The sequence below is a fragment of the Drosophila teissieri genome, chromosome 3L, assembly GCF_016746235.2.
Source record: "Drosophila teissieri strain GT53w chromosome 3L, Prin_Dtei_1.1, whole genome shotgun sequence".
Classification (NCBI taxonomy): domain Eukaryota; kingdom Metazoa; phylum Arthropoda; class Insecta; order Diptera; family Drosophilidae; genus Drosophila; species Drosophila teissieri.
In genome coordinates, this window is record NC_053031.1 from 17,274,392 (window position 1) to 17,294,156 (window position 19,765).

General features: G+C 45.6%; 1 protein-coding gene across 10 annotated transcripts in view; it reads right to left on the reverse strand.

Moving 5' to 3' along the window:
- LOC122617270 (four and a half LIM domains protein 2) overlaps positions 1-19,765 on the reverse strand; it is a 58,342-nt gene that overhangs the window by 5,260 nt on the left and 33,317 nt on the right. For 3 of the 10 annotated variants that reach the window (XM_043793041.1, XM_043793042.1, XM_043793044.1), the window contains 2 exons: positions 5,736-5,936; positions 4,615-4,789 (listed from right to left, as the gene is read on the reverse strand). In XM_043793041.1, coding sequence (XP_043648976.1) covers positions 4,615-4,789; positions 5,736-5,936 — 376 coding nt within the window. Of the gene's footprint in view, positions 1-780; positions 938-4,614; positions 4,790-5,735; positions 5,937-6,435; positions 6,753-10,888; positions 15,651-15,835; positions 15,899-15,958; positions 16,719-16,753; positions 18,534-19,765 lie in introns of those variants that run through there. The other 7 variants (XM_043793051.1, XM_043793050.1, XM_043793040.1 and 4 more) reach the window with 7 other exon arrangements.

Genomic DNA, 19,765 nt, shown 5'->3' on the forward strand with positions numbered 1-19,765 from the left:
TTTAATTAGCCAGGCAGTTAAGTGGACTGCCCAAGGGAATCGACTGAATCACTAGCAGCGCAATTAACGAATTCAATTGAAAGCCATGTGGAAATAGTTTCAAGCGATTTCATTTCGATTGATATTCAATTGCAATGACAACAGTTACAGCAATAATGGAAAGAAATTCCGACTCAATTGCGTGCATATTCATATGTCTCTGTCGTTGCTTTTCATGTTTGGCTCCACATGTTTTCCCATTTCGGATCAAATTTAAATGTGGAACGCGTCGAAATGGCCATCGCTTGACACTAAATGCAGCCAAAATGGGTCCAATTTCGTTTCCGGTTTTGGTGGCACGAAATTTCTTTGGTTATTTATGAATTTGACTCGATATCGAAGCGATTTTTTATGGGAATTCGTAAGTTGGGCAGAGGCGGTGCAGTGTCTAGATTTCGTTTCTGGGGTGACTTGCAGCTGCAACCTGCGGATTGTGTAATGTGTGCGGTGTGTGGGCCGCACGTTACGTATACGCCCAGGATGTGTGAGCGAGTGCCAAGTGAAATCTAGTGAAGGCATTAAGTATACGCAATGTGGGCCGCTAGTTCCTCGCAGTTCCTCGCAGTTCCCCGTGGTTGCAATTTACACACTATGAAAACAGAAGCCATTTGGGTACACTTTTCCATATTGTTTACAGGTGAATTGCTCTAAACAACAATATGTTTATAATTGGAGACGGGCACTGGTTTCTTTTAATCAGCGCCGCCGTCTCTCAACTAAAGATTTCAGATGCGGAAATACTTTTGTTGGTTCTTTATTATATCAAGATGATCAAAGTTTATGCACCAAATTCGCATGCAACACGTTGCTCCAAGCAAAACAAACACACGTCTACGTCTACGGCGAATTGATATTCAAGCTAATTCTTTTGCATCCGCGGCACATTCCACGCGCTTTGAAAGCCGCTTTGAGACTGAAATCCCGAGTCGAGGACCCCAAACAAAAGCAGACGGCGGAGTTCAGAGAGACATCCAGCTGAGAGAAACGAGTCGGAACCGAACCGAGTTGAGTGGAAAGTGAGTTGAGTGCAAATGAAAACTGTTTACTGGAGAGGCGGTACCTGTTGCATGCCGCCTTCGACAACAGATCATCTTGTTGTACCGAAGCCGACAAGCTGAAATTGCTGCACTGCTCAAAAAAAGGCTATCTAAATTGAAGTGAAATAATAGCACTTAATTATGAAAATTATCGTAATTTCTGAAAATAGACAGCAACAAAACGATTGACACAGTTTTAAATTTCTATATTGAAACATTACTAGCTTCTATATTCAAAAATCGCACGAAATGATCTTTGTGTAATTCATACAAGAAAATATCTGTGAGTTACTTCAAAATCAGAATATTTCTTTCTGTGTGCCACTTGGCAAGGCAGTCGAGGTGCCTTTTAGAGACTTCAATCTGCCGATCTCCGCCCGCAGTGGGTTGGGTGGGGCAATTATGAACTATTTTGAGTGAAGGAACCGCGCCGGGAGGAGACTGACGAACCCGCCGGCGCATGGCACTTGATATAGCCTCCGTTTATGCAGATTTGCCCCGGTTATGAGTGTGGGCACCCATTATGCATTGTGGCTGGGAACATGTCAACTATTCGCAACTTGGAGTCAGACTGGTTGGTTGCATGGCCGCAACGCCCAGTGGCATTTGGCACTTGATCGAATAGGAAATAGTTGCAGTGCTTAATCAATTCTGTCCCGATTTGGAGCGAGGGAACATTATGCCCATAGGGCGTTGCGGAATGAAGTTCAATTCGCTGGCATCGTTTTTGATTAATTCGCTCTACTCACGGAAATGGATCGACACGCGTTGGATGATCCCATCGTGCGTGGGACTCCCCTCCATTCGCTACCAGCAAATCAATCAATTGAAAGTCGATAAAAAATCGAAATTCATTAGAAGAATGCGTCAGTAATTGGCTGTTCAGTTTTTAGCAGTAAATAAACTTTAACGTGATGCAATGAAAACATGAAATGCAAAAATACCATTTCTAAACTTGTGTAAAATAAGACAATTTTGAAACATTATTTTCTCCACCCACAGTAGTCCTAGCATTCATTTTCTTCGACTGGGAAACTGAATATCCATTTACCCACTTTATATAATTAACTCAAAACGAAAGCCCCATTCGCTTGGTGCCAAAAAGCTAATTCTATTTAATTCTTCCCGCTGATTCGCAATCTTCTGCCGCACCTCCGCCTCCGAAAGCGGCATAATAATCATTATACCCGTTACTCGTAGAGTAAAAGGGTATACTAGATTCGTTGAAAAGTATGTAACAGGCAGAAGGAAGCGTTTCCGACCATATAAAGTATATATATTCTTGATCAGGATCAATAGCCGAGTCGATCTGGCCATGTCCGTCTGTCCGTCTGTCCGTCCGTCTGTCCGTCCGTCTGTCCGTCTGTCCGTCTGTCCGTCTGTCCGTCTGTCCGTCTGTCTGTCCGTATGAACGTCGAGATCTCAGGAACTACAAAAGGTAGAAAGTTGAGATTAAGCATACTGACTCCTGAGACATAGACGCAGCGCAAGTTTGTCGATTCATGTTGCCACGCCCACTCTAACGCCCACAAACCGCGCAAAACTGCCACGCCCACACTTTTGAAAAATGTTTTGATATTTTTTCATTTTTGTATTAGTCTTATAAATTTCTATCGATTTGCCAAAAAACTTTTTGCCAAGCCCACTCTAACGCCCACAAACCGCCCAAAGCTGCTACGCCCACACTTTTGAAAAATGTTTTGATATTTTTTCTTTTTTATATTAGTCTTCTAAATTTCTATCGATTTGCCAAAAAACTTTTTGCCACGCCCACTCTAGCGCCCACAAACCGCCAAAAACTGTCAGTGCTGAAGACTCCTTCGCACTTTCACTAGCTGAGTAACGGGTATCAGATAGTCGGGGAACTCGACTATAGCGTTCTCTCTTGTTTTTCATTCTAATGATTGCGAGCCAAGGCAATTTAAAAGCCACAAATCAAGGGGAAGAAAGCAAATTAGAATCCCAAAATCTTCGGTTCGACGACGCGTGTCAGTGAGAGTAAATAAATCAGAAAATGTACCAGCATCCATTATTATTATTATCTGGTGAGTCACCGTGTGGGATTAGGTGAGCTCAACGAGCTCAATGCGGATCCAAGAGATCTGGATGGGATCATGTTCTGAGTTGGTAAATAGCCGGTATTTAGCATGCACTTGATGCGGTGATTTGGTGATTAGGTGGTGCCCAAATCGGTCACCGGACAGCAGTGTCGCCTGTCAGTCCGAGATCCACCTTTGATAAACAGCAGAATCTCTCAATCCGACAGATTGGAGAGTGTGGGATGCGCTGACATTGAAATAACTTTTCGCAAGTGCAGGAAAATCAGCAATATATACACAATAATATACTGTATTTACGGCTTACGGACTGGCCTGTTCTACACGTAATTGGCAACGCGTGGTTGGCAACCTTGCGTTAACGCGAAAGTGTCACGGCCCCCTTGGTGTTTTGGCCAAATTGGGAACGTGCCGAGGGGTCGGATCGGTTAAGATCGTATCGTATCGGGGTATCGGGGTATCTGGGTATCGGGTGTTGGTGTTGGCTTGCTCGGAACTGATCTGCGGCATTTATCAGCCATAAATTTATCACTCGCTGACAAAGTCAATGTATTCTGACGCTGTTTGCCTTTCTGTCATATTTATTTGCGCTACAATTGAAAACGGAGCAGACACCTTGTCCGAAAAGCGGGTTGGAATGGGGCTTTTGGAGAGCGGGTTCAGGGTCTGGCGTGGGCTGCAGCAGTTTGCCCGTTTCATCAAAGACTCCGAGTCCGTGGACAGGTGACAATGAACTTGCAGTTGAGACATCGACATCAACGCACTTACGTAAGCGTTCGTATCTTTGCATCTCGAAACTGGACGCACTCGAGTGTGGCAAGTTCGTTGCTTGGAATGCAAGGCGTGCGAATCACTTTGGGTGGACCACTTTTGGGAAATAAATCATTTTGATTTAAATACATATTCCTTACTTAGAGTAATTTACAGATTTTAGGTGCTTTGTCAATGTTCAAGACGTAAAGAGAGTTACATTTAAATATCCACTGATTTTAATGCCTTCCAACTGGTTTTTAGGTTCAATGCTCCTTAAATACGCTTTAAATTTGGTTTATTTTTGACTAGTTGACCTCGAAGGTTTAAGAATTACGTTTGGGCCTTGATAAAAATGTTTTATATACGCTTAGATTTATGACACATACGTGCAATGAGTATAAGCCTAGTTCGGCTAACAAATGTCCAGCCTACGGCAATCAATTTCCTTGCGTTCGTATTATAAATTGATCAAGTGCTTGAGATATGCCATGGATACGGGAAACCTGTGCCCATCCCGCTGTGCCGAACCAGTTTCTGCACCAGTCCGGCTCCTGGTGAACTTAATTTTGCGGTAACAATTAGCCATCCCTAACGGTAGCCAGAAGAACTGGAATTCCGAGATTCTCTTGGCAAACATTCCCATCTAGTGGAATTTAGTGCTGCCATTACGCAGTCCCCGCCCGCAAGTATGCCACAATTTCCACACAGTTTCCCCGGAATTCGCTTACCTGCGCGGAAAACTTCGCCGCAGCCATCGCAACGGGACGCGAACTGGGCGTCGTAGCAGTTTCCACAGTAGATCTTATCCGCCTTGGCGCCAAACTGCTTGTCCACCAGCGACAGGTGGCACTTGAAGCACAGGAAGCAGGCCTCGTGCCAGTGCTTGTCTTTGTAGGACAGATCCTGCAATGGAAGGATAACAAAGAAAATCAGAAATCGGGGGTTAATTTTTACACTCAGGTGTTTCTAATTGAAATCTTTTTAGAAAACTTGCATGAATCACTTTTAAAGATAACTTCGGACAATACTATTATTTTTCAAATGATTCATTTGACTACAACATTATCCTTTAGCGTTTTAGGTACAAAATTGTTTAATAACTACAAATGCTGATCTTGTTCTATGTTCTCTATAGAATGTAAAATATGGCTGTCTCATCTGAATGCTGGGCTTTTAGCCAAGCGAAATAAATTACCTAGAATTATAATTTATGTTTGCAGACATATTAATTGCCCTTATATCAAAAACATTTTTCAAACTGCACAGACCATGAAAAATTATTTACGCAATGAATCCCTTAAATAAATTCGGAATTTAACGAAACCTTGTTCGCTTATTCTACAAACATTAGTAAAACAAATTCAACGAAACTATTGCATTTCTTCTCGTGTTGCAGTTGTCATTCTAATTTTAACGCGATAATTAAAACAAATTATGACTAGACGCATAAAACCAACACAATAAAAACGCGATGATAATAAAACGGGCATAAAGTTCACAGCGCACACATAAAAACCACATTAAAAATCAATTTTTCGGTGTAAACTGTTGTAATCCGAAGTATTTGGAGCGATCTACAAATATTTATCACATTTCATTTTTTTTCGGCTTTACGAGCAGCAATCTGAACTGGAGTTCATAACTTGGCACGGGAAGTGTGCTCCATAAATCGCGTCTGTAAGCCCGTCTGCCTGCATTTCTGTCCTACTTAAAGGTTATTAAATGTTTTCACTACCCACATATGGCCATAAATTCGGTTTACGAACAGTTTGTTGGCCCCAAACGCCGATCCCCAGTCCCGTCCCCACTATCCAAAATCCATTATCCATATCGGAATAGATTCACGTACCTTGGAGTCGATGCCGATGATCTTGTTGCACTCCTCGCACGTATTGGCGAACACGTTCTCGTAGCACTTGATGCAGTACGGATGGTCGTCCCGGATGACGTAACGCTGTCCGGTGAGGCTCTCGTCGCACTGCCAGCAGCAGAAGTGTCCGGAGTGCCAGTCCTTGTCCATGGCTTTTGTGTACTCGCCACTGAAAATCAACTGCAAGCACACACAGAGATCGGGGTATATAGATATAGATATTGATTCACGGCACAATGGGGCATAAACAAAACAGTGGGTATAAGTTATCACATAGATTGTTTGTATCGGAATAGTTCTGTATTGTGTATAGTTTGCGTTTTGTGCAGTGTAGTTCTGGGGTGTAACTTGGCAGTTTTACTTTGTGGCACTGGCTTGTGGATTGGTGGTGGGTGTGCTTAGATAGACTTGTTGGATACCTTTTAGTAAACGTATTTGCCGAGGAAAGTAGAGTAGTAACGTGTGTCGTTTTGTAAAAGTTCGATATGCAAGAGTTTTCATTGGTTTGTATATTGATATATTTGGAATCTTTTTGATTGGAATGTGCAATGTTTTTGTACAACAAAGTATTGGGATGATCGGACAGAGAGCACAAGAGAATTATTGAATGATTACAGAAGACTTTCGTTACGAACTGCCACAAAACTGTGCTGGGACACACATGACACAGGTCACCTACCCCCTTTCCTCGATGGTGGCGTCCACCTCGACCTCGCTGATCTGGACCTCGGATTCGCGCCGCTTCGACGACTTCTTGACCTTTTTCGTGGTCTTCTTCACTTCCGTTTGCACCGTTTGCATAATTTCCACGTCCGCCATCGCGCCCGCTGTCTCGCTCGCTCTAATGACCGACTGAACTTTCTATAATTATTGTATCTTGTGGATTTGTCTGCCCGCGTTGTATCTGTATCGTTGTGTTAGTTCTGGTGTTTGTGTATCGTTTCGATCGATTTCGGAGGTCCAGCACGGTATGAACTTTGCCGAGTCGGGATCTCAACTGGCGCAGCGGTTTCCGAAAATGTTTTTCAAAACGCCTGCTGCACCGCTTTCAGTCCGCTCTGTATCTAGTTTCGCCACCGCCAAGTGTAAAAATAAAATCTCGGAGAGCCAAATGGGCGCAGAAGAGAGCGAAGTAGTTGTGGATCCGTCGAGATCGAGATCTTTGGTAGGAAATCTCTATAGAGATTTGATTTTCGGAGCGGCTGCGACGGGCGGCTGAATTATTGCGGTAGACAATGTAAATATCGCCAATAATTAACGGCGTTATTGAATTTGCAATGCAATGGGTAATTTTCTCAACGATTTCGGCCAATTTGCATGCAATATTTCGTTCGCGCTTACCGCTAAAAATACTAAATGAAAAATCGAACGCATTTCAGGTGCCAAAAGTTGTGGGCGTTCGCCCCACCTGCCGGCGGTCAAAGGGGTGTGGCATGCCAACATCCCCCATCCCCCTCCCCCCACACACATACTCAAAAAACCCCCCTAATTCGCATGTCAGAGTTTTGAAAAATTTTCAATTTTTCACCAAACGAAATGTAGTGTGTTTTTCCTGTTGTTGCTGGCGCTTGTGCACACGACACACAAGCAGCACACCCAAACACTCGCGCAAATGGAAAATCGAGGAAAATTCTCTCGCTTCCCACACTGCACTACACACGACACGATCGCCATAGCCATCGCCATCGCCATCTAGTGGAGCATAAATCGCTTTTCCCTTGGATCGGTTGGAAAAACGATGATCTGCGTCTGGCATCTTGGCTTATCGCACTCCAGCGGTATTTTTGAATTTTCCAATAGATGCCCTAATTGATCTCCAGCCCATACATTATCGAAATTGTATTAGTATATGGAATTTATTTTCGCATTCCGCAGTTTCTTGATTCTTGATTCCTGCATTACAGCATTTGGCATACAGACAACATTGAGATGCCAGCGGGCAAAATGTTTATTGAATTGAAATGAACCAACAGGTGTGTCGGCAAATTGGAAAAATAATCTCAACTTAATGTAAGAATAAAATCCGAAATTGGGAAATACCATAAATAGAATGCGTTAATTTAAGTTCATTTTAATTTTGTGAATTTATGTTTGTTATGTTCTCCTAGTTGTATTTTCATAAACGAATTTGTTTATCTTATGATTTGAAGCAAGCGATCAACAAGGGCAAGTCAATAATTATTGGAAAATTTCGGTGATCCTATGCATTCGAAGAAGAAAGTCAGGCGTTAGAAGAATCCATCAACATTTATCTGTAGCTCGCTCTTTTCAAAGAACACTTATTCACCATGACCTCATCAGGTCCTAGATCACTTCTTACACTTTCTGGCACATGAAAATATTTCCCCCAATTAATAACCGATGTTTATTAAACAGCAGAACAAATTTCCATTAGACAAATTGACACGACACCAAAGGGCAGCCGTCCAAGGTAAATTGGCGAGAAGCAACAAGTACAAATGGCCAATGGGACGAAAGAATGTTCTAGTGACAGTTCAGTGGTAGAAAGCTATTAACAAGGCCGTCTAAACCAGATCAGAATGATTAATAAACAAAATCAACAACTCGTAGAATATTCTGGCTAGAGGGAAAACCTCAAAAAAACGTACATTGTTTAAGAATCTAAATGCTGATGTAAACTGATTCACAGCCGAGATGGGAAATTTATGGCTCTAATGATGATGATGTGGCCAGTGACGTGGGAATCGCCAAAATTAAAGGGGTATTAAGCATATAAACCGCAAGGGAGATTTTCCATAAAATCATTGATTTCTAGAAATACTTCGGAAAGCAAAAACCTAAGCAAAATCATAAGCAGTAAATAATGCTTAGCATAACAAGAGCACGTTGTAAAAAAATCATAATAATACGATAATAATAATCTATAAAACATTGGCAGAATATGTTACTTAAGTGCACTTGAATGGAATTGAAGTGGAAATACAAAAGTACGCTTCCGGCTCAACTTCATTGTCCGAGTCAAGTTTCGCTGGCCATGCTCCTATCTATCATATACAGTATGATATATGTTCGTGCTGGGCTATATGCACACACTTATAAAATAATGCATCGCATGTGTATATTAGTTGTTGCTATTTTCGCCGCAGACACGAGCAACAACAACTGCAATGGAGCCGAGTGAAATGCAATCTGCAAGTTGGTCTAAAAATAAGCCGCATCTCGCGAATCTTTGATAAAAAGTTTTTGCGTGATGTGACCGCTGTCCCCTCCCTTGGGTCCCCATTACGATTATTTGGCATTTTTCACGCAGGCGTTAAAGCGTTAATTGGGTCATAAATTCAGGCGAACACATATAGACAGTATAGGCAGTATATTCCAGCGTATTTTTATATTTTTCATTTCAGGCGCATTGAGCGAAAATCACAAGCAAATTGGGAAACTTTCCCGAGACAAGAAGCCTATTCTGTGTGTAAGTTATTTAATGGAGGATGTCTATAGTTCAAGTTTAAGAACAGCTGCGATTTTAATTTGGCACATTTTTAATATGTCTTTCTTTGGTCGATGCAAATCAAATGAAATCATGTTTTTTGGAAAATTATTGATGCTCAGATGACTCTCTAATACGTATTTTCGAAATGCAAAAACAAACGTATGGCGGTGTGCAAAAAAAGGTGTTTCATTTAACTGACACTGAATATGAAAAATTCATTTACCAGCTGAACGCACAAAATTCAAGTGAATTTTTTAGAAAATGATTTAAGGCAATTTTCCGCGAGCAGTGCAAATACTATATACACATGTACTTTGGGTGGAAATATAAAAAAAAATGAAAGAAAATATAACCGCAGGCTTTTAAGTGCGCCCGCAAGAAAAATGAATTCATGTCAAAGACAAAACTATTGAATAAGACTTTTTGGCAGCGTTTTGGCCGTGTTTGCTTGGATGTGGCTCTAACGCAAGTTCGGGGAGATACATTTATTTGGCGTACAAGTGCATTACGTAATGAGTTTTACAGAAATAAATTCCAAATGGCCCGTTTGCCCCGTGCAAGAATGGAGAACAAAGCCAAGTGAGCTGCGTAAACAAATCACTCGAGTGACACACTTTCCTGTTGGCCTGTCATAAATATTTTGGGAATTTTTCATTTTCAATTTCCCCTTTTGCGGCCTGACAGTCGCTGAGATAATTTGTTATCTCCGCGAACCTTTGTCGCCTTTCTGGGCTGACTTTCGCTTAATTTGACTAAGGATATGACATATAAAACTTGACAGCAGCAGCTCGCCAAAAAAAACACGAGTGAGAAAAGTGCAAAAATAATGTTTTCCCTAAACTGACATAAACAAAACGATCTGAATGAATGAAATGCAAAGTTGGACATTTAGATTAGCATACTTTTGGGATAAAACTAAATAAATTCTGACGATGCAAGTTGGAATTGTTCAAATTTAGTTTCATTATTGAAAATAAAGAAGGACACAAAGGGCTCCAAGATTTCCCGTATGCCTTAATAAATAAAAAAAAAAAAAAAAAAAAAATTGAAAATAAACTTTTCTTTTGACCGCACTTGTACGCGTCTTGGCCAAACTTGCGGTTTTAATTAGAACGTTGACATAATTTTGTTTCATCGCGAGAACAACAGATGTCCCCATATTTTCATTGACAAATTTTAGACAAACATAAAGCCACTTGGCCCTGACCTTAGTCCCATCATTCAGATATAAGACCCAAGAAAAGCAAGTGTGTGAGCCCAAGAACCATACACATAACTCATGTTCATGACAGATTGTTTTGGTTTCGTTTATAGGCGTAATGACAAGAGCATTAAAATCAAGTAAGTCTATAAGGTGGACATTTCCCTTGCGGACTTAAATGTTGGCTCATTCGTATTAGCCGACTGTCAAGCGATGACATCATGGGAAAATGCAAATTGGACCACAGACATATTGTTCAGAATAATATGGGCAATTGCGGGAAGATTTATGAACCCTCCTCTGAGGCACTTGCACTTGGTGGCCCATTGATGGGTGACACCGCTGCCTCGGGCCTCGGCATGAATGATCTCAATGCCCGAGTATTTCGAGGACCGGTGCAGAATTGGCACAAACCGCAGATGCGAATTTCGGTGGGGTGTACGACTATTAATAGCAACCAGAGTACAACGAAATGGTTTCTTCATTTATTCAGTTGGCTTTATTCTCGTCATTTGTATAAAGACAAAATTGTTAAGCAAACTAACAGCTATGTTATGGTAAATAATCCTTCAATCGTTCGTTTTTTCTTTTTTGGGTTCAAGGTTTTCTGTGTCGTTAGTATAATACATAGTTTATACAGATCGGAATCTCTGGGATCCCTCAGTCAGAGGAGCGGATGCTGGATGCTGGATCTGGATGCTGAATCTTTAACTGGGACTGAATTCGTGTACAGCGTGCTCGGTTTTGGATGTGGCTTGGACTGGATTGTGCTGGGCTGTGCTTGGCTTGACTTGGCTTATGATCATGTCTATAAGAAACAGATAGAGAGTAAATCAAATGGGTGATAGAGTGTGAAGGCACAGGTTTAGTTAGCAAACCAAGCGATCTAGAAGAGCGGATAGAAATTGGCATCTTTGAGTATGTCGAAGGTGTCCACAACGGATCGCGCTGGTACCACTGCAGCCACCGTAGTTGAGGTCGAGGAAGGCGATTCGCCAATCTCTTCGATGGATGATGCTGGGGTTATGCAGACGCTCTGTCCAGTACTAATGCTGGAAAGTAGGTTCTGCTGCGTGGATTCTGGGCTCAAATTGGTGGATACCGAAATGGGGGCGATCTCCGCCAGAGCAGCAGCTAGTGCCTGATCCAAATGGGAGTCATCAGTGGCCTGGGTCTGGGTCTCTTCTTTGGCTTCCTCCTTGCATTCCTTTGTTGAGGTCTTCTTGCGTTTTTTAGTCCTCTTCTTGGAGGACTGCTCTTCCTCCCTTTCCTGTGGCTCGAATTCAGCTATGCCCTCCAAGGATTCGCCCACAAAGGCAAGACTGCTCCTAGGTGAAAAGAGTCCTGCTCCTCCATTGGCCTCTTCATTGGTCAAGCTGCTTCTTGAGCTTCGCCTCGAGCGAGTTTTTCTCTTTGGCGGATCCGCTGCCTCAGGGTCATCACTGCGTGCAGTGAAGCCCATTTGCGTGTCCGAGTCATTATCATCCCTTAGTTCCTCTTCGGTTTTAGATCCTTTGCGCAGCTTCTTCTTGCTCTTTTTCTTTTTTGACTTCTCGGCTGGCAGGTCTTCCAATGGAGCCACTGCTGCTGGCTGTTCCTCGAGTGCTTCCTCCTCCTGTGGAAGTTCTTCAGGAACATCTGGTAAAATTTCTCGAACAGGACTTCGACTGAAGAGGGTGATACTCTCTCCGCCCAGACTCATCCTGCGGTTTTCCAATAGCTCTCCTTGTTCGTCAAGTCCGTTTTCTTCATTAGCATACAATGGCTGCTCCCGATCTAGATCGTGTTCTTCATCATGTTCTTGTTCTCGATCCTGCCACCCGAACTCCTCCTCAAATTGGTCTCTGGCTTCTTGTTCTTCGTTCTCTTCGGTTTTTACTTGGTCACTCCTTTCCCCTTCTTCATTGTCGTCCAGTCGGAAGTTCTTGCGCCAGTTGTACTCCCTCTTGGGCTTGTAGTTAAGGTCCACCTCGATGTCATCTTCCAGGTCACCCACATCGAGATTAGGATTGAATCCATAACGGGTACGTAACCTGGTGGATTGCCGAGCCACCACATGCGCATCACCTAGATAACGCATTTCAGAGTCGCGATGTTCACTTTCTGGCATCAAACCCAACGCGATGTCAACATCTGAGTGTCGGGTACTGGAATGCGATCTTTCCAGTTCCCTGGTCTTGGCCCACAAGGCGTACTTCTCACTTTCAGAACCGGACTTTTCCTTCTCGGACTCGCTGAGATCCGAAGGCAGTTGCTCCTGGACCATGGTCTCGTACTCCCGTAGAATTCCAGACTGCTTTCTGTTCTTGATGGCCTCGTTGTAGATCTGTTCGATGAAGGAGTCAGGATCGGAGTAGGGCGTGGCTCCACCCACAGCACCATCGTCGAAACCGTAGTCAAGGAAATCCTCCACATCATCTACCTCTTCCCAGTCCTGAGCTCCCCGATTTTCATAGCGATCTGCATTCCTTTCTGCCTCTTCGCATTCGGAAGTGTCATGGTGGGATTCATCGGTGGGCTGGGTGCGTTCGTTGTTATCCGAGATTCCCTCGTCCAACTCGAGCTCGAACTCATCTTCGTCATCGATTTCCACCACCGTCTGTCGTGTGTCCTCGCTGTCGTTCGAGCTGCTCCTGTCCTGATCCAAGTGCTCATGGTCTCCCACTATGTCATAGCTGTAGATGGCATTGGTGGAATCGAACTCAGCAGCTTCCGCCTCTGCAGCCAAAACAGCTCTTGCCCAGGAGTCTTCATCTCTTACCGGACTTTTTGAATCAGAAAAATCGTTTGGTTCCTGGAGGTAAAAGTCTTCCTTTAACCAAGTCCTTGTTCCTGTAAGAGTTCGCACCTCGATTTGTGAGATGTAAACGTAGTCATCGCTGGGATACTCCTCGACGGGCTGTTCCTGGGCAAGTGAATAGCGACGGAAGTGATGGTATTCATCCGGTTCCATGTCACCCATCAAAGCCGAGTCCGAGGCCCTCCGCTCGCTGTCCAGGAAGTCGGCATTCAGGTGCCGCGAGAAATTCTCGAAATTAATGCTTGAGGCGGCTAACCTATCTAGTAACTGATCCTGCAGCTCCCTCCTATCCGACTCCGCTTCGATGTCCCTCAACTGGGTGAGGCTATCTTCTCTCAAGGGCGAGCGACTCTGGCTACGCGATCGCTGGAACTCGGCCGTACGATGACGCAGGTCGTCCAGCTGGGCGGCAGTTATATCCTCGAACTCGCCAGTTCTCTCCTCGGAGTAGGTCTTGGGCTTGGCTCCCAGGCGGCTTTCGGTCAGAGAGTCTAGGATGGCTGCTTGGAGCTCCCTTTGAGCTGCAGCCTGTTCTCGAGCGTAATCCATGCTCATTCCGGGAGATGGGCTTCGGGATCTCTGAAACTGAGCTGCCTCCCGACGTAGCTCCTTGAATTGATCGCTGCCTAGGTCTAAGGACTCGCCCACGTAGGTGGAGCGTTTGAAGCCGCTGGCCATGAGTTCGTCCTGCAGATCCCGCGCCACCTCAGAGACCGTGCGATCCAAGTCAGGATTCTCCCGTGTCATCTCAACCACTCTCTCTAACTCCGAATTAGTGGGGCTGAGCACGCGAAGCTCTATTTCCTCACTGGCATTGTGTAGCTTCTCCAGGGCATCCATATCGACCTCCCGCTGCTTTGCACCCACCGCCAGGACACTTTCCAACTCCTCGCTATTCTTGCGTAGTGTGCGCAACTCACTGCCCTCCAGGTTGAGCATCAAGTGGAAATCATCTTGCCCTTTCTCTTGCGACTGTGACCGTGAACGAGATGGGGACAAGGATCGCTTGTCGCGACTTTCGCCAACCTGTTCATCTTTCTCTTGAACGTATTCATAGACGTACTCCACGGTCATGCGAGTTTCTGGCTCCGGGGTCCTTGCTCTTTCCTGGAGCACCTCGAAGAACTGATCATTCTGAGCAATCAGCCTCTCGCGACGCTTCTGCACACTCTGCTCCAAGTTGGCGGCTGTCGGAAGTGGCGAACGCGACCGGGATCGGGAATGGGATCGCACTCGATTCAGACGAAGTTGCTCGAAAAGTCTAGCCATGCTCTCTGGTGTATCCTCAGGTTCTGCTTCGGCGTGGGAAGCAGTTTCCTCCGGTGGTTCGACAATTTCAATGGATATCACTGGTAGAGGAAGCGGTGAAGTTGGCGGAGATGCGGACTCTATGATGATCTGGGGCGAAGGCATTTGTTCGTGCAGTTTCTCGAAGATTTCATCATTGTGTTGAATGCGTTTTTGTCTACGACTTTCCAAGCTCTTTTCTATATTACCCGCCGTGGGCAGAGGAGAACGGGAACGAGATCGGGATCTCGAGCGGGCATTCCTCTCGGCTCTTAAGGTCTCTACAAAAAGTCGCATTTCTTCAGGTGTAGTTTCCTCATCCTTCATGGGCTCGTCGGCCATTTCATTAATCTCAATTACAGGCTGTGGCAGGGTGACCTCCAGTGCTGGACTTAATCGGCCATTGCCATTTGTCTCGACTTCCATAGAACCCTCTGAACTTGAGCGGGAGAGACGTTCGGCCAGTTCATCGTTCTGTTTGATCAATCGCTCTCTGCGCTTATGAATGCTCTTATCTAGGTTCTCTGAGGTGGGAAGTGGGGAACGGGAGCGGGATTTGGATTGGATCCGTCCGACAGAAGACTCCCGTCCCCTTTCTTCCAGTACAGTACCAAGTGAAGAGCTTTCGAGGGGTTCGTGTACCAGTGGTAGTATGGATTTATCATTCTTGGCATCATCGGCTACAGTTTGTACTTGAAGTTGGTCGTTCGAGGATTCGGTTTCATTTAGGTTCGATTCCAGGAGCTGAAGCACAGACTCGCAGTTTAGTTCTCCGGCCACTACACCCTCCTGAGTGTCGTCGAAGACCTCCAGCGATCGCTCCGAGTCCACATCCATCAAATTGGCCACATTCTTGGGAGCTGGTGAGGGATTGCGCGATGCCGAACGGGATCTCGACGGGTTTACAGATGCGGTAAAGTCGTAGAAGTCGCTGAGTCCCTCCATGAGCAATCCGTACTGATCCCGCCAAGGAGCCGTATCCGGCTGCTGGACATTGATGGCTGGTGCTGCTTGCGCTGGCTGCTGTTGCACTGACTGCTGCTCCTGGCTGGCGGACCAGCGCTCCGGGTAATGCTCCATTTCATCCATACGTGGACTGCGTCGCAAGCCAGGTGAACCCCTTGATTGCTCCTCTGCTGCGGTAGAGGTTTGCAGCTTTTTGGGGGAAGGTGAAGCGGGAAAGCAAGCGGAAAGTGGGTGCGGTAGCAATATGAAAAGCAGAGAGGTAAAGCAGTTAGGACAGTTAGTTATGCGGCAGTGGTGTCTGCGGTTGGTGGATCAGGTTGTGGTCGGATTTAGTGGGTGAGAAGTGGTGCTAGGTGTCTGTCCTACGCACTTACATTGGATTTGTTGCTGTCGCTGGTCTCCATTGCTTGCGGGTTGTTCTGCTCCGTTTCTTTGTCCTAACGCACACATAATAAACCATTGATAAAGATCCTTGCCTCGTTAATCCATTTACTCACCACCTGCTCCTTGGAAAGTTGGTGTTTTAGGGCAGCCACTGCCTGTTCGTTTTGTGCCTCAGTGGCCTCCTCAAAGGAGGACGATTTTGGCTCATTGGTGGCTTCATCCTCCACATCCTCTCCCTTTGAGGGTCTCTCCAGCTCGATTTCCTCCTCGTCTATGGAAAGCGCTTTCTCCCGCTTCCAGAACTCGGTATCCTTGTAGTGCTCCGGCACAACCTCACCCCACGGATTTGTGCTCTCCTCACCGAGCATCTCCAAGGATGTGGTCGAGTCCGCCGTTGGTCTTACGTCCTTTGCTGGACTCCTTTTGTGACGTCGGTGGGACTTAACCTTCAGGGTGGGTTCACTCGTATACTTGATGGGGTTGTAGTCTTCCCGGTTGCCGTGGCGCAACTCCTCCTCCTCTAGCGAGGTGAACATCTTTAGTTCCTCGTCGCGGGAGGCGCGTGACTCCCGAGAGGAGTTGGAGCTTCCACTGGATCGTCGCTTCTTGAAGGCCCTCCTCCTGCCAGAACCGTCCTCTCGCATCAAAGGACGATTCTTGATGCCATCTAAGGAACGCAGGTAGTCCTCAGTGTACTGGACTTCCTGTACCTGATCTTCTCCTTCAGGTTCAGGGCGTTCGCACTCGATCCTGTTGACTTCATCGGAGGGTTGGGTGCTAAGGGACGACTGCTGGCTGGAGATCGGAGTTCTTGGTTCCGCGGAGGATCCTTCATCCGATACGCCAGGGAAGGTTGAGCTGGTTTTTTGACCTCTTCAGCTTTGACCATGGCTTTCAGGCTCCTGAACCTAGCCACTTCACACCCTCCCCACGGTTCCATGCCAGCGTACTCGTCTGCCTCCTCTTTGCTGCGGGACGCTCGAAGCTGGCGCTGCTGTAGCATCACCATCTCCTCTTCAGCCTCCAGGAAGAGTCTGGCGTTCTCCTCAATCGATCGCTGCCTTTGCTCCAGATCAGTTTTGCTGGAGATCAGGCGACGCGAATGCTCGGCGATGGCAGCGTCCTCCTCCAGTTCGCTCTCGGTACCGCTTGGGCTGAGCTCTCTTTCCGCTGCCAGAAGACGCTCTACAATCTCCGCGTCCCTCTGTGCTTGCTCCTCCTCGTCGGCTTGATCCCGCTCTCGCTGCAGTTCGGCTTCAAAGAGACGGCGTTCGGCTTCGGCTGCCTCGGCTTCAGCCAGGATCCTTTGTTGTTCGGCTTGCTCCCTTTCGGCTTCGGCCCGCTCTCTCTGACGCTCCGCCTCGATGATTCTTCTTTCACTCTCTTCCCGCTCGCGCTGCTCTTCAGCTGCCTGCAGTCTGCGCTCGTTCTCTTCCCTTTCCCGTTCGGCTTCTATCAGCTTTCTTTCGTTTTCTAGGCGTTCTTTCTCCTCTTTCTCCTCGATTTCGCGCTGTTTACGCTGCTTTTCTTCTGCTTCTAGCTGCCTGCGTTCGGCGTCTCTTTGTTCCTGCAGTTCTCTCTCCGCCTGCTCTCTTTCGCGCTGCCTCTCGGCCTCTATGAGCTTCGCCTGCTGCTGCTCCGATTCTTCCTTCTCCCTCTGGACCCGCAGTCTTTCCTCTGCCAGCTTGGTCTCCGCCTCCGCCAGCTGACGCCTCGTATCGGCTTCGATCTGCTGTTGACGTGCCAGTTCGGCGGCCAAAGCTTCTCTCTTATCACCAGCGGGATCCACTCGTATTCCATTGATGTATTGGACACCATCCTGCATGACATTGGTTCCCGCCAGGGCTTCCTTTTCAGCCGCCTCCTTGATCTGCTTATCCAATCGCTCTCGCATTCGAGGCAGTTCTTCTGCGTCGGCTGCTGCATCTGCGTCTGCAGAAGAATCGCCGGGATGTTGGAAGGTCCAGTGGTAGAGATGGCGGGCCACAAAGGCGAACTCCAGGGCGCCCAGGTATCCAATTAGCAGCGAGAAAAGTAGCTCGCCGACGCCGGTTAGCGCCGTCTCCTCAGCGGCCATTGCGTAATGCCCGAAATCGAACGGAATCCGAATCCTCCAACGTTCGCCGATTCAATGAGAGTATACTCGTATAGCGACGAGAACCGAATCGGCTAACACGTATTATATAAAATATATTCACCACGCACTCGAAAATTCACACCACTCACGTTAATGGCCAGTCGATTAGGTAATTCGAAAACTATTTATTTCACTTTCGCTCACAAATCATTCGACCAATCATTGATATATATTTATCATTTATCTACGTTTTGAGACGATTTATGAGAGCGCGTAGCACGGAGAATCGGATATGGGCCAGGCGAAATCGCCAGGCGGATGCGAATGCAGTATCACGGGCGGGCTCTTGTTTTCCGCTAATCGATCGTCTTGCAACTGATTAATGCCCCAGCAAGTGCCCATGGGACCCCCGATTTCTAGAGAACAAGTGAATCAGCCGCCAGGCGAGGCGAGAGAACCGCCAAGAACCGAATCCGTTCAAATGGCAAACGGCGCTAATTGACGGCCAGCGATGAGAGCAAAAGGCCTGTAGAACTGACAAGACATCGTCCACTTTGGTCGCTGGCAATTTGGCAACACAAATGTATTTGCGACTGCTTCTGCTTCTGCTTTGGACCGCTGCCGCTGTTGCACTGCCTCCGTGTCAAATGCCAAAGCAATCGGAATTGGCCAAGGCGGATTTTCTAATCAGTTTAGTCGACGCCCCGCCGGCCGCGCCCCCTTTTCCTTTGGGGGGATCTATTTTGGTCTATGCTTCGATTGCTGTTTTTCACAAAACACTTTTCGCCACTTTCTGCTTTGCTCGCCGCTTTCGTGCGGGAGAACAGTAAGCGACATGCCCATAAATCAGATAAGAAAACTAAATCGAAACTATCAACTTCATTAAATAATTATGTATTTTATTAAAACCAGTCGTGAATCCCAAACATACTTTACGTTCTAAAGATTTTTTAGTGAATGATGCTATTATTATTTCAGTTAAAAACTAAATTAACCAAACCAAGTTAGATCACTTTTTTAAATATTTGGAAATGATTAAAAAACATTTAAAATTTAATACATAATTTTTAAAGGCAACCATTCATTTTGGCATACTAGAACTTTGTATACTGCATTCCACACGTATTATTCATACGCACAGTTGGCTTGAATAATTTTCAGCTGTGCTAAGGTGCCAATTTCCATAAAAATGGTCAATTTGGCATTAATGCTCACATCGTATCTCCAGATTTAAACAAGTAATATTTAAATTTTGAATGTAGATATACAATTTTGTTTACAAAAAGTGCCCAGTTCTTTGTTTATTTTGCTAATAAAAGTTCGAATTTTCAAAAGTGTGAAACAATCCAGTTTAGCATTCGTAATTCTTATGCGAATGACTTTTACCGTTCCTAGTGTTTGCAAATCAGTTTTCTTTGGCATGGACAGCGCCTGGGGCCAGGGTCGCCACGCCCCATTTCCCCGCCTCCGAGCGGACTGCACACAAATGTTTGCCATAAATTTCGACTTGGCACTGACACTAACATTGCCAGCAGCTTTCAGAGGCTCTTTATCGCCGATTTCTCAGTTCTCTTCGCCGTTTTCTTTGCATTATCCACCACCGCCAACAACAGACAGAATCGGTATAATTATTGTCAAACGCGGCATAATTGTGTTCTTGCCCCAGAGAGCCAAACTATTTTTGTATTCCTTTGTTTATTTTCGGCAACTGATTGTCATTAGAAATTGTGCCAAAATACATAGATTTGTATGAATAAATGGGTCATCTGGGGCGATGATATTATCATATGTTTATTTAGCTTTTGAAACAAAAGCGAAAGTGTTTCTTTGTCATGGTTTGGGA